Here is a 15,975-nt window from a genome sequence, read left to right as displayed (position 1 = left end):
AAATCGAATAAATTCGCAAAAAACGACTGAAAAAAACCTGTTTTCGAGTTCCCAACCTTAAAACCCACTCATTATTTTAGAATATCAAAAAACTTATTTAACAAATGATTTAGCCCTACCAATGTGCTTTCCAATATGATGCATAACATTTCCCTACTCCCAGCAGTTTCGTCGGTAGAGCTCAAAACGTAAACCCTTTTGAGAGCGATTTTGACGAACTCCAGACACTTTGCTGTTTTTGTCTAGTGTGACATTGTTATTGCCTCTAGAAGGCTGTAATTTGGCTTGTAGCCCCTCTTGGCAATGTAGTTTGACCAGCACGAAGGATTTTTGATAGCTCGATTCCAAGTTTGTCGTCGAGCCGTCACAAAATAGCCTGGTTTTCGGCCCTTTTGCCGCGATTTGGACACGTCCTAGTTTTTTGCTTATAACTTTATTTATTTAGTGCTTTCCATTTTTTTCTGATCATTAATCTGTATTAATAGAGCTTTCATTTGCCACCAAGCACGCCTTCCTAGCTTCAGTAGTTTTGCTCGAGCTTGACCAGAATTCGCTACGAAAATTCGCCGAATGCGACTCATTTCACGAGCCGCGACGAAAACCCTTCCTGACGCCACAAAAATTAATATATCTGCAAAAAAATTCATATATGAACACTTCAATATGTTGACAATCTTGTATTGAAATCATTTTAATATATCTATATAAAAAGTTATTATTTTTATATAATTGTTTCACTAAATAAATCAACCTAATTTAAGCGCCTTGTTATACATGTTATTTTTTTTTATTTAGTATTCAACCCTATTTCTTCCCATTTATGAATAATACATTTAATTTGCATTCTTTTGATACCAAATATATATATATATATATATATATATATATATATATATATATATATATATATATATATATATATATATATATATATATATATATATATATATACACACAGTACCCGTCAGTTGAAGTGTCGCACTTGGCCCCGTGACACTTCTTGTGGCGGGAGAAAATGACTACATGGCAACCTTCCTCACGCTCTCCTCAATCTACCAAGCAGGGAAAACAATGACTTAGTGCTAGGGATGGGCAGGTACCGTTAATTTGAGTACCGGTAGTACCAGTACCGAAAACTCGGGTACCGTTAGTTCCGGCACTGGTACCGATATCCAAAGTTTTTTTTTTTTTTTTTTTTATCAATGCCGTCTGATGAAATTCCTAAATAAATTTTCGGTAAAGAAAACTCTCTCTCTCTCTCTCTCTCTCTCTCTCTCTCTCTCTCTCTCTCTCTCTGAAGTGAATATTTTTTTCGATAAAATTATTAGCATATGTATACGTAGTTATTATGGATGTATGCATAGTCTAATAACAATAGCAATATATATTAGTATCCTAAAAAAAAAGATTCGGACATGAAGAATCATCCAGTAAATCCAATAATAAAATAATGGAGACGGGAGCTATGACGGTAACGAAAAGCAGGACAAAATGGTGGGAACTTGGGAGGACGGTCAGCGAGGCAGTGACTCAGTAGCCACCACAACATTCAAGGCTTATCGCCTCCACAGGGCCCATACCGATACCGGTACCGCATAGCGACTGGCGAGGCCGCGCGCCGCCGAGCGTCACCAAGATCCAACCGGTACCTGTACTAGTGACAATGCTCAGTGCCGAGTGATCATGAGTCTTCCTGGCACTAGGTACCGGTACCGGTACCGGGTGCCGGCTGAATCGATTCTTCTCGGCACTTGGTACCGGTACCAGATGCCGAGAAGAATCGATTCAGCCGGCACCCGGTACCGGTACCCAGTGCCAGGAAGACTCATGATCACTCGGCACTGAGCATTGTCACTAGTACTGGTACCATTTGGATCTTGGTGACGCTCGGCGGCGCGCGGCCTCGCCAGTCGCCATGCGGTACCGGTATGGGCCCTGTGGAGGCGATAAGCCTTGAATGTTGTGGTGGCTACGGAGTCACTGCCTCGCTGACCGTCTTCCCAAGTTCCCACCATTTTGTCCTGTTTTTCGTCTCCATCATAGCTCCCGTCTCCATTATTTTTATTATTGGATTTATTAATTGGATTTACTGGATAATTCTTCATGTCCGATTTTTTTTTCAGGTTGCTAATATATTGTTATTGTTATTAGACTATGATCGAGTACATCCATAATATCTATACATGCAATTTTTTTATCGAAAAAATAAATATTCACTTCATTCAGAGAGAGAGAGAGAGAGAGAGAGTGTGTACAACAGAAGAAACATCCTAATTAAGGGCAGAAATAAATGAGAGGAAAAAGTCCACTGTGTGTATGTGTGTGTGTGTGTGTGCCTCACACACACACAGTGGACTTTTTCCTCTCATTTATTTCTGCCCTTAATTAGGATGTTTCTTCTGTTGTACACACACTCTCTCTCTCTCTCTCAATGAAGTGAATATTTATTTTTTCGATACAAAATAGCATGTATAGTTATCATGGATGTACTCGATCATAGTCTAATAACAATAACAATATTTATCAGCAACCTGAAAAAAAAAAAAAAATTGGACATGAAGAATTATCAATAAATCCAATAAATAAATCAGAGCAATCTGGTACTGGTACCGAGCAATCTGGTACCGGTACCGTACCGTTTAGCTGGTACCGTTAGTACCGGTACCTGCCCACCCCTACTTAGTGCTGTATTAGCTCCTACCAGAGGAGGGCAGCGTTGCACTTTCCATCTTGTTTGGACCCGTAGATTTTCTTGCATACTTTCTTCAGGTTGCTGTCAGTCACTTTACACGTCGCTTCATCTGTCCACACCTTTCGCCACTGCTCCAAGGTCCAGTCTCCATATTTTGTGCCAAAACTAAGCCGTTTCTCCCTTTGTTGAGTAATAATGAGTGGTTTCTTATGGCCTATGACTTTAGTAACCCAGGTTTTCGTTGAGGTGGCGTTGGATGGTGCAAACAGAGGCATTATCAAAAAGCATAGGGTTGTTTTCCTTAATTTGCTTTGCTGTTATGGTAGGATTGGCCTCCACTTGCCTCTTTATAATACAGAGGGTTTGGGGAGAGACCACAGAGTGAGCTCCTACCCCATGGCAGTGGAACAGCATTTCCTGGCTGCCGGATGCTTTGAATTTGGGCACCAGACGCTGAACAGATCGACGATTTAAGCCAGTTTGTTGGACGATTTCATTGGTTTTTAGGCCTAATCTGTGACACTCTGTCACTCTCAGAGTCTCGCAATGTCATCATGGCTAGTATGAGGCTTTGGCATAATGCACACTGAAAAATGTGGCAGAATGCTGCAGCATGCAAAAATCTACGGGTTCCAACAGGATGGAAAGTGCGCCACTGCCTCCTCTGGTAAGGGCTATACAGCACTAAGTCATTGTTTTCCCTGCTTTTCTTTCGTTAGATTGAGGAGAGTGTGAGGAAGGTTCCCATGTAGTCATTTTTTCCCGAGCGAGTTTTCTCCCTCTGATTTACACCATACCAAATCCCGCCACAAGAAATGTCACAGGCCAAGTGCAACACTTCAACTGACGGGTACTGTGTGTGTGTGTGTGTGTGTGTGTGTGTGTAAATATATATATATATATATATATATATATATATATATATATATATATATATATATATATATATATATATATATATATATATATATATATATATATATATATATATATATATATATATATATATAATTTCTACAAACAGTAATATTTATTTCCAGTATGTAACTAAGAAGTTGAAATGTTTGAAGCCAATTCCTTGTCTCAGGCTGAAGGATTTGGAATATTCAGTTTAATTTTTATTCATTTACATTTATAAATTGTACATTTCAAAATAAATTCTAATAAAAAATTAGCAATTGTCTGGATAACAGAAGTATCCATTAAGGCCCAACCAATGAAAAAGTATACAAGATAAGTCCGTTTTTCTCCAGCCTATTAAATATATAATACACTCACACTTTTGTGTTAAACTGCATCTTGTACTCCTTAAATATTAATTATGCGCCCATCTTCCACACTACTCACTGCATCTAAGTCTATGAGAGTTGGCTTGCTTCTTTGTGCATACATTTTACACCCCACTCGGTGGCATGAGGCCGACGCTGTGCACCTCAGGTGTCTTATTGGTTCTGGTGTTCTGACTTCTTTTTATTACATTCTTAATTTTTTTACTTTTTTTAAATACATGCCAAATATTACACTAAGGGCTATATGCCATAAAATGAACAAAACTACCTCAGTCACTTCTAACAGATGGAATGCATAATTTACACATTTATTTACTACATGATCAAACTCCTGTACTTACTTGTCACTTAAAAGGGAGTGCCCATTAACATTCCAATATTGTACATAAAAAACATTAATTAGGAAGACCTTATTCTAAGAATATTTGATATACTAAATATACTTATGTAATAATCATGAACATTACAAGAATTTTTTTTTACTCCTCTAAAACTATTTGTTGTGATGTATATTATGTTCTGCAAGTTGCAAAGTATTTGACCAATGTTCCACATAGTTATGCACAAGGCTATGAAAATATTTGAACTGCAGTATGAAAAGCAGTCGATTGGGCAGTATATACACAAGGTTACGAATATCTTGCCAATTTTAGTTATAGAAGCTGGTCTGATTTTAAACCGTCACAAAACATCACATCATCCTCATGCAATGGTTGCAGTATTCCTAATTTTACTCTGTAAAAATATCAATATCTTATTATTTGCATAACCATGTTTTCAACATCAATTCCAGAAAGCAACAAAAAAGGAAATCAACACAAATGTCAGAGAAGTTGCAACTGTGAGGGAAAGAATATTGTCTATGATGCATTGATGTTGATGAGCTTGGAGTAGTTGAAATACTAAGGACATAGCACTACATGTACTAAGGAAAGCATCAGTTCAGTAGTGTAGCAACTGAACTTGACATTAATCTTTCAAGAAAGGAGCGTAAAGACAACTTTCTATCCAAATCTCACCCTCTCATTTGGCTACTCTCACTATCTCCTGTATGTGGGAGCAGCACTACAATATTTTTTTTTCTGTTCTCTTTTCCCCTGAGCTGCCTCTTTTGTTGTGAAATGTATAAGTATATAAATAAAAGATAAAATAATCTAATATTTTTCTTTTTTTTTACAGCAGAGGAGGCATTCAAAAAGAAAAGGAAAGCCTACAAAAGCACTGCTCCTAAAGAGAGTATAAGTGAGTATTCCAAAGCAGGTAGAGGTGTCTTGATACTCCCCTCTCAAAAGTGCTCAGGCGTAGGAAGGAGGAAATACAGACGAAAGGAGGCTGTTCCAGAGCTTGCCAGTAATAGGAATGTGAGAATAAAGATACTGGTTTGCATAAGAAAGAGATTTGAACATAGGGGTGGGCTAGAGCAGAGAATTGTGTAGATCAGGGTCACAGGAGGGGTGAAGGCATGTAGTTAGTAAATTCAGAAGAGCATTTAGCATGAGAATAGCAGTAGAAGATAAGAAGAGATGCAACACTGCACCAAATTTTAAGAGATAAGAGGACAGGAACTGATGGGGCAAAAAGCCTTGACTTTCCTTGGTTCAAAAGGGCTGTGTGCATGGAGACCCACCATACATGAGATGCATATTCAATACTCTTACACCAAATGTAGATGATGTTAATAAAGATAAAACATTTGATATGATATCCAGTGATTTATGTAAGTGGAGCATTGCCTGGTGCCACTGTCAGGCCAGGAGCCTTGTCAGTTTCTTGCTCTTGAGTGCTCCTCACACGCAAGCATGGGCTGGGTTGTGTGTGAGGGGAACACGAGGGGATATTATTTGTGCGAGATGTTGCAGTTAACAAGACATTCTTCATAAGCTGATAATTAAGAATGCTTTTCAGCTCTTCATAAAGAAAAATTAAACATCCTTTCAGCTGTCAGTCTCTAAAGTAAAGCACAAGAATGTTCAAAACTAACTATTACAAAAGAATATCTAGTTTCACAGATATTTATTGAGAACAGAGAATTGATATGTCACACAGAAAAAAAATGTCCTAAATTTTGCCTGCACACAAGAATGTCTGTTATGAGCAGTTTTGAAATTGGTAAATTATTTGTACAGTAAGTTTACACAATGAAAATTCTCTATAGCAGGAAATGTGAAATGCTTTCTCTTGCCAGTTAACTTGGAAGCCATTACTATTCCGAGGATTGTTCTCTGAGGCTCACTGGTGCTGCCCTGAAACCACTGTACCATTCAAACTACAGTTACTTCAAGAGCAGTAGTTATATCCTCTTGGATATGAATAAATTTCAAGTGTACAGATACTGATCACAAAATATCAAATAGTAGAATTTCACAAAGTTATTCTTTCACAAGGTCTGTACCATATGGCATTCATTTTAATAAATGAATCTACTGAACTGATGTGACAATGACCTTTAAATTTCTTTGACACCGTCATCGTTGCCACAATCATTTGCCTCATTTTCTGCAGATAAAGAGTATGGGAAGTCTTCATCATATTATTTGTAGGACTGTACTCATTACAAAACTAGCCATAAGTTGTTATACTTTCATTCACAGACTGTGAGCTTTGGTGGCTTAGAAGCCACAGTGCCTGCCATGTATGACTTCACTTCTTGAGCAATTCTCTTCTCAGAGACTCCTAAGTGAGCATATATTATATATCACTGGATCCACAAAAGAATTGTCAATAAAGTGAATATAAATACATGTATAATATGAATATGGCTTTTTTTTTTTTTATCAGAAGAAAAACAGAAGAAATTATGTTAATTTATGATACAGCAAAATTTGATGCACTTGGCTTGGAAACTTTGTTTTCTACGAGCCTGTACAACTTTTTTTTTTAACTAATTTGTGAATCCAATGAACTAGTGCATGAAAACAATTAGATGCATTTATGAAGTAAAGGAGCAAGATGATTAAATAATACCTAGTAGATAATAAGACATTCTTGTGAGACAAGCCTCAGCTTCATGAAGCAAATAATGTACATACATTCTACATAAAGAAACATTAAAAGTGATGCGTGAAATTTTGAAAAGATTCATCCTTATGTATATGAAGTAATAATACACACAGGCTACAAATATTGCCAATGTTGGCAAAATGATGAGAAAAATTACTGATAATATTTACATGGGGAAACATGTAATTGTTCATGTTACAGAAATATCATAAACTGTACCCTCACTGAAAGGAACATGCTTCTTCCAGATTAAGAAAAAAATATCATAACATCTTAAACACATAATGAATCTTTCTCTCCCTCACATGCATGCACTCTTAGACACACACACACTCTTGCAAGCACGCACGCACGCAGGCACACACAACAGAACCACGCTAGTGTAGCTCAGGCCCTTTATACTACTAGGTACACACACACACACACACACACACACACACACACACATCAATATTTGTGATTTGGCAAAGGAACACTGGGTAAAAATTGCCAGAGATTAACTAATAATCAATAGAACCACCCAAGCTTACCACTTTTGTATGTCTTACAACTGTATTGGTTGAACTCAGTCTGAAAAGTGTCACTGATTCAGCACAAATTGCCTTCATAACTTGTGACACTTTCCAAAGGCAGGTCATGTGACTGTCTATGGTGTACAAAGCAAACTCCATATAGGAGGAACAGAATCACGGAGCCCCTGCCACTGTATCGTTCTTGAGGCCGACTGGTTTGATGCCTTATTGCTCCTCTCAAAGCAAAATAAAATCAATTGCTGACCAGCTTGCACATTTCTAAAACTGGGTGTCCATTCTGTAAAGTACATATTTACCTTTTCAAATGTATTGCTGAATGGACTTTTTTACTGTATTCCAGTTTCTGTTCTGATGTCTCGTCATTCATCCCTGTTAACCATTTATTTTTCTACCCTTCCACAGCTCCTCTAAATCTAATCACATACTTGGTTTGTTTGTATTATGATTTATAATTAAAGGGGTTAAGTCACAGGGTCACAAAACTCACTTGGTCTGCTAAATTCCTCTAGCAAGTAGTGAGGTGAGGTGTTTCAATTCTTTTCATCAGTTCTTTTCATTACTCAACAATGTCCACTGGAATCACTCTCATTTTGAAGTACTAAGTAAAGCTTGGGTGGTGCTACAGTGAATAGAGAAAATACACTTACATTACATGAATGCAAAAGTCACTTGAAAATTAAATCTATTAATATTTGAATGTCTTCACCTTAAAACTAGTTATTTTTGGAAAGCCCTGAAACCTTTAATTCATGGAAGCACTCATGTTCTTAGCACATACCATTGAAAAAGTGAACAAAATGCCAATGAGTAACTTATCTAGAGGTAAAAATATAAGCAACTAAAACATGGGCTTTATGTATATTCAGGCATTTGTTCCAGTTGGCCAACAGAATGCAAAGCCTTAACAATAGGTTCATTGGTTGTGGTCCCAAGATGTAGCTGGGTACATTCAGGTGTGGTATCTTGCCATGATCTCAATACTGAGGATTGGGTGAATAACACAGACCTGCTGAGTTTGTAGTGACAAGACTTGAGTGGGCTGAGGCAACAGAATTTGGGGTGAGATTGTCTGTGCGTGTTCGACTCATAGGTATTGGTGGTCCTGGGTTTGAAGAGCGTGAGGAACTATAGCTGGCTGTGCCTCTGTATGTGGAGTAGTTTGAGTCTCCAGAATCATTTTGTTTACTGTATGATGTTCCATACACTGGCTCAGGTTTCACAATCCCTGACTTGCTTGTAACATAGAGGCTGTCACGTCGAGGGTTGTTTTTGTACATGTTGTCTGTGTGGGGGAGGGTGGTGAAGTCAGAGCTTGTTTTAGGACACAAACTCTGAGAGTGGGTGAGGTTTCTGTTGTAGTTGTCCATTCGAGGTGGTGGGGGTTTAGTGTACACTGATTGAGAGCGATTCAGAGAGGAGGATCTTGGCAAAGGTGGAGATTTGGTGTACAAACTCTTTGAGGCTGAGTAAATTTCATCTTTAACATAGCCATTATCATACTTGTATGCTGCTGCATTGCAAACCGAAGATGCTCCATTATGTTCATACATACTTGCTGGGTATCCTGGAAATAAATAAATAAATATAATATATATGTTGAGTGAACTAACATCAGAAGACAATGCCTATTTATAAAACCCTTCACTAAGTAAAGATTTCTTATGTGCAAATAATGTTTGACAACATTTCTACTCTAACTAATCTAGAGTTCAATTATGCACCAAGATTTTGAACAGAGTTTACTGTTAGCAGCTGTGATTCACCCATACTGATGAAGTCAGTATTTTCTGCATTTTCACGCCTTCTATTTCCTTAGATTCAGTTCTGATTTAATGTTAGCTTTCCTTTTGTCATCCAGATCTTTATGTACAACATCAAAGATTCAGTTTTCCTTTTCAGATCAGCACATGAATCTGGGTGCCATCACCAAAGAAGTAATAAGTGACATCATGTGTGTGAAGCAGAGAAGATGAACTGCTGATAAAGTTGCAGACAGTACCAGTCCCAAAACTGATCCCTTAGGTGCACCAAACAGCAGGGATGCTGCATCTGAGACAATCTGATTCACCATCAAATGCTGGGATCTACTCGACAAATATGACCTAAAGAGCATAAGAGCATCGTTACGAACTCAGCAATTTTTGAAGGCCACTCAGAAATAGCTCTTGATCAACTATGAAAGGCTGCAGAGATCAAGTAAGACCAATAATGTGGACATTCCATCACAGGTTCTCAACTAAGGGCCGCTTTCACAGTCACTTTGTTTGTTTTGATCGTTACCAATGGCGGCAATCGACGCTATAGTTTTCCATGTGAAACTGGCCTCTGGGGTAGTGGTGGCTGCAGAGGAAGCAAGAGGTGTTGAAAGTGTGTGTCAAGGTGTGGGGCTAGGCTAACCCCGCAGCCGCCACTACCCCATCGGCTAGTTTTATGTGGAAATACTATAGTGGCGATCGCCATCATTGGTAACGATCAAAACAAACAAAGTGACTGTGAAAGTGGCCCTAAATCATTCTGTATGTTTGTTGATGCTGTTGTGGTGTCATGAGACATCCGGCTATAATAAGACATCCCATCCTGATCTGCACATGCGTGGAATCCAATGTTTACAAACACAGTGTTGATATCATCGTTTGTCCCAGGCAAGATGGCGACAAGGCACCATGGCAGCTATTGTGGGAAAATGGCCAAATTCAAGGATGACATGGACCCTATTATTCAGATACTACTAAATGGAGAGTATCCAAGAAACATGACTGTCAATGAGAAGAGAAATCTGAGGAGACAGCGGGAGGATATTTATTGAAATACAAGGGTGCAGGTTATCTCATTTATCACATTTACTGACATACAGGGGGTGTAGGTTACCTCATTTATCATTTACTGACATACAAAGGGTGTAGGTTATCTCATTTATCACTTTCAAAAAGATAAAGAATAACTTAGGTGGGACGTTTCATGATAGGCAGTCGACAAAAGACACGGTACCGTGTCATAGCTCATCCATCCTCTGTTTGTAAACAAAGCCCGCACATGCACAGATCAGAATGGGATGTCTTATTATAGCGGCTGTCTCACACCACAGCTGTTACAGTTGAATATTGCTGTCTATCAGCAGATTGAACAAGAATAATAATTTTATTCTGTTCAAGGAGTGATAGCAGTTGGTCGAGTATGGCGTGCTCTAAAACCTTTCATAAAAAGAACATATTGAAGACAGGATGATAGTTGACATATTCCCAATATCAAGTCTAAGTTTATTGAGAGGAGGCCAAAGAAAGGACAACTTTTTAGATTGTGGGAAAGCCCTCTGAGAAGCATCTATTTAGTCTCATCATTGTGGCGTTGTTTGGACTTGTAACTTTCTTGCCAGTGAAATTATTCAGTCCAAACAGGAAAATCAGTCATTCCTCTATTACCACTGCTGCTCTCTCTCTCTTCTATGCTACCACTGGATGTTATTTCACCATTGTGCACATGACCTGACTACTCTTATCTAGGGTGAGAAATGCTGTTTCTTGATCATGTCACTTTCACTAGCACTGCAGTTGGCAGAGCACTTGCCTACCATTGTTGTGACATGGGTTCAATCCCTACTCAGATCCATTGGGATTTTTCTGAGTTATTGACCGACTCCTATACCCCCCTCCCCAATCATAATGGATACTGCAGAACCCCCTTCCAAAGATCCTCCATCTGGTCAGAATACAAAAACTGGCACCCCCACTGGCAGAACAATGGTCACTTTATTATGTCAGCTGTTATCAGTGGCCCACCAGGGATAACATCAGCAAAAGCCTGGTGGGCATAATCATACTCTTCCCCAGGACTGCCAGTACAACTGTAGTGCAGCGACTATGCCTGATGAACGAGCCTCCCATAACCCACTTAGCCAGTGGGGTACCTCTTTGGCCGACTCGGTAAGGAGTGGCTCTCCCGTCACGTTGGTCGCGGGTTCAATCCCAGGCACCCAGCGAATACCCTCACCTTGTCTTGATTAATTTCTCGTGTGTTTCGATACACGCAGAGGACGTGTAGGAAAAACTGAAAAAGAAAAAAGAAACTCCCGGGGCATGACACAACATCCCTACACCCAGCAGAAGCTTGATGTCTTGTGGTTTGGTGGAGTTACTAGAACTGAACACATATTTCAACACCTAAGGTTGTGGATGATGGTTCTATGTGTAAAATTCAGTATATGTTTCACGAGTACCCTGAGGTGTCTTCCCATGTCACTGCCCAGAAGTCTCTGCTCACTAAGTAACTAACTTGAAAGCAGTAAAGTACTTCTCATATTTAAAAATTAATCATATTTAATCTTTCTTTTATATTATGTGAGCTGCCAACATATACAGCTTACCTAAGGGAGAGGTGGTGTTGGAGGTGTTGGCAGGCCGGTACTGGTCATAGTTTTGGGCGTGAAGAGCATTGTAATTATACCGAGGTGGAGGCTTGGAGCATTCATCATACGGATCTTCCTCACTCCCTACACTAGACGAATCTGTGTGGAAATTTGATTGTTAATGATGGTGAAGATAGTGATGATGACAATGATAATGATAATGATAATAAAAATAACAGTATAGTGTTTCCCTATTTTTGGCAGAGGTTACGTTCTTGACATCCCAGTGAAAGGCCAGAGCCACTAATGCTCATCTGAACAACTATCATACACCACGGGCAGGTGGGTGAGCCAAGGTTTGTTCTAGATTCTACCTCCTGTTAATTCTCTTTAACACTTTGCCAACTTTTTATCAATATTTGTCTTTGATGTGGCTGAACTACATCTGGGAACCACGTAGAAAGAATGTGGACAGCAACACTGATGACCACTGAGGTGCAACCGAGGAGTGATGCAGCGGTGGCGGCGTGGCCCCTTCTAGCGTTTGTTAACACTGCTGCCGTACATGGGGCAGGAATTTCAAATTCATAACACACATAAGAATATTTCACATTTATAATTTTTCAAGAATAACTTGCAAATAATCAAATCTGCAAATAAAAAGGGAACAGTGTACATAATAAAAGCTATAGTAGTAACAACAGGAACTACAACAATTATGATGATGATGATGATAATAATAATAATAATAATAATAATAATAATAATAATAATAATCATAACAATAGTAATAATAACAACAGTAGTGGAATCAGGCCCCACACATGCCCTTCAAGCAGGAGTAGGAAAGCAGAGTATATCCTTTTTGGTATTTAAAACTTTCAAGGAGCTAAAGATTTAATCTTAATTGCTAAGAAGAGGAGGGAGTTATTTTCACTAAAAATCATTAGCATAAGTAGCATGACATGCTATTTATATAAAAATACAATATATTTTTAGATTTTTTTTTTTTTCTTTTTTTAGTAAATATGACTATCATAGCAATGACATTTATTAAAATGCAATGTTCTGAAAGGTATTTGGTTGAGAAACAACACACAAATGCCACGTTGAACATTTCCTTTTGAAAGGTGCATGCTGTAAACATTTCAGTGACAAAGTTATATATAATAAAACACAGAATAATCCAATGTGCAACAGTGACAGTTCATAAAATAATGTAATCTAACCCTCACAAATCAGTTATGCTCCTCCTTTAAGTCACTGATTTGTAAACTTCAAACAAACACTCTTGTGTTGTGTCACCTCATAAGATCCACGGTCACTGGACCATTAACAGACTGGAGGCTGCAGAACACTTAACCTCAGACCTTGCTATTATTTCCGATTGGGGTAAAAGGAATCTTGTGTCCTTCAATGCCTCAAAAACCCAATTTCTCCACCTATCAACTCGACACAATCTTCCAAACACCTATCCCCTATTCTTCAACAACACTCAGCTGCCACCTCCTTCAACACTTCACATCCTCAGTCTATCCTCAACCCAAAATCTTAACTGGAAACTTCATAATTTTATCTCTTCTCTCACTAAATCAGCTTCCTCGAGGTTGGGTGTTCTGTATCGTATCTGCCAGTTCTTCTCCCCAGGCACTTTTCCTGTGTTTGTAGAGCATGTTATTATGTCATGAAGTGGCTCCAATAATTCATTTCTACACTCTTTTAGCACTTGACCCGAGACTGTGTGTGTGTGTGTGTGTGTGTGTGTGTGTGTGTGTGTGTGAAACTATGTATAACAAACTCGCATTGCTTAGTGGCCAATGAAGCTGTTTTTTAGTATTTAAAGTAAAAAATGTGACAAGGACTGAGGTAGGAAACGGCAGTCTGTTTCATTCCATCTGTCCACCAACAAAGCGGGAATTTTGATGGATGTGGCACCTGCGCATTTCTAGTTCGTGAATGCGTGAAAATTAACTTTTGTTATAGGCATTCAAGCTATTTTTCAATAATATATTTGAATGTTTATGTATACAAAAAGCAACTCAGTCGTTTGCATACAAGCACACGAAAAGACAAGCTTGTGTCAAATAACATAGTCACATCATGCTCGAACGACCTATGTTTTTTTTCCAATTCTTTGATTGATAGCTCATTTCAGTTAAGACATCTGGCTCTGCAAGTGCAAATAAAGGGTATCTTTATAATTTACTACATGTAAATAATGATTAATAATGGAAAAAACATGAAATAGTAAATTATATAACTGTTGAATGCATTGCTAGGCTATTTTGAATACTAGGCTACCCATGTTATTTACATGCAAAACATCAAAATTCCTTATGTATAGACACTTGCAGAGTTGTATGTCACTTTATGTACCTGAATGAGATGAAATATGAGTATCTGAAAGGCTATAGATCGTTCGAGTATGATCAGACTAAACTATTTGATATACGTGCAAGTTGTTCCTTCATGTCCTTGTATGGTATATTATTGATCCAAATCTTCTGTTTGCAGTTCATATGCGATGGTTTGAGGGTTTTTTGTATACACAAACATTCAAATGTATCACTGAAAATATAAAGTTGATCTTCACGCAATCACGAACTAACAATGCGCAGGTGCCACATCTACGTTCTCGAGTGGACAGACAGAATGAAACGGACTATAGTGATGTCATGCACTTGACCAAGGTGGCAGCTGATCTGAGCTGTGTGCCTGGGATATTTTTTCCTTAGAATTGAAACTTTCTCGTTGGATATGAATATGGGTAGAGGTCCAATAGTGTCGTTAGAAGTGAATTTGTTAGATAGGAACTTGTTAGATGCGAGATCTTGATGTGTGTGTGTGTGTGTGTGTGTGTGTGCGCGCGCACGCATATATATATATATATATATATATATATATATATATATATATATATATATATATATATATATATATATATATATAGATATATATACATAAACCCTCGATATAAATGACTAATTGGGGGAGACCTTAGTCCGTTATAAGTGGCGGTAATTTAAAGATATGTACAATAATACTGACGAATCTAATAAACATAGCTATATGGTTTTTTATACTTTTTTATTGTGTATGTTGTCAAAACATTGTCTGCAGAACCACGCAGAACACTTGGCAACAGACTGCAATGGACTGAGGCTGCAAGGTTTGCAGTGGGTCCCTGCGTCGGGCTGCATTGTTACGGGAATGGATACAATTTTACAAATGGGTTAATCTCGCAATGGCAGACGAAACTATTTTTTTTTTTTTTTTTTTTTGTAGTTTTCGGTGTGTTATGTTTCTGTCACAAATTAATAAATGATTGACTTTTCAATGCCTGTTGTACACCCGCCGCTGCAGTCGCAAAATAACTCGCAGAGAGGTTCAACTTGCTTACTGTTTCTCTATTTCACTCACCACTCACAAAGATCACAAGTGGACAAACTAAAACAAAACCAGGCAAATTAATGCTTTCACTGCCATGTATTCCCCCACTGCGCATGCGTGGTGGACAGCAGAGCAACTTATTTCTGCGAGGAGGTATTTCACGCAACACCGCCCCCCTGTCCCATCTTGCGCTGTGCATTTCCATCATATTTCTGCCACCCCACACCGAGTTCGGAATAAATTCAAACTAACGAGACCTAACCTACCTAACGGGCGACCCCTTAATCTGTGTCAGTGCCGACACTCACAAACACTTGGCTATTTTCCATTACATTTACATCCTGGACTGATGCATAAAACTTTCTTGTGGTGAAAATACGTTCATTTGAATTGGAACCACAAGGAGGAAAATTTTTCATCAGGTAGGCTGAAAAAGACTACAGCAACTGAAGAATGGGGTAGTAAATAATAGGAGGATGGCGAGGTGGCTACCAGACACTATTGTAGTTACTGGGCGCAGTTCATTCAAAAAATATTCTTGGTCGGTCCCCGTGAATTTCTGACCCTCTGACCTGACCGTTATATCCGAAATCCATTATATCGAGGGTTTACTGTATATATATATATATATATATATATATATATATATGTATATATATATATATATATATATATATATACATACATACATACATACAGTACCCTCTCGAGTTTCACGCTTGCTTCATT

The 15,975-nt window shown here is 38.3% G+C and overlaps 1 protein-coding gene and 1 long non-coding RNA gene across 5 annotated transcripts in view; one reads left to right on the top strand and one right to left on the bottom strand.

Annotated features, from left to right (window-relative positions):
* Window positions 1-3,797: 3,797 nt before the first annotated feature.
* The window catches only part of LOC127006263 (neurogenic protein big brain-like), a 126,088-nt gene continuing 113,910 nt past the window's right edge, over window positions 3,798-15,975 (bottom strand). Inside the window, exons 6-7 of one of the 2 annotated variants that reach the window (XM_050875906.1) lie at window positions 11,875-12,015; window positions 3,798-9,078 (exon numbers count right to left, since the gene is read on the bottom strand). In XM_050875906.1, the coding sequence (XP_050731863.1) occupies window positions 8,489-9,078; window positions 11,875-12,015 (731 nt within the window). In that variant the 3' untranslated portion in view covers window positions 3,798-8,488. Of the gene's footprint in view, window positions 9,079-11,874; window positions 12,016-15,975 lie in introns of those variants that run through there. The other variant, XM_050875907.1, reaches the window with a different exon arrangement.
* The window catches only part of LOC127006264 (uncharacterized), a 25,144-nt gene continuing 14,322 nt past the window's right edge, over window positions 5,154-15,975 (top strand). For 2 of the 3 annotated variants that reach the window (XR_007759353.1, XR_007759354.1), the window contains exons 1-3: window positions 5,154-5,223; window positions 9,414-9,710; window positions 12,121-12,198. This is a non-coding gene — a long non-coding RNA (uncharacterized LOC127006264). Of the gene's footprint in view, window positions 5,224-9,413; window positions 9,711-12,120; window positions 14,746-15,975 lie in introns of those variants that run through there. The other variant, XR_007759352.1, reaches the window with a different exon arrangement.

The sequence above is a fragment of the Eriocheir sinensis genome, chromosome 32 (genome assembly GCF_024679095.1).
Source record: "Eriocheir sinensis breed Jianghai 21 chromosome 32, ASM2467909v1, whole genome shotgun sequence".
In the NCBI taxonomy this organism is placed as follows: domain Eukaryota; kingdom Metazoa; phylum Arthropoda; class Malacostraca; order Decapoda; family Varunidae; genus Eriocheir; species Eriocheir sinensis.
Note: the sequence above shows the minus strand (reverse complement) of the source record. Positions and strands in the feature narration are given on the sequence as shown.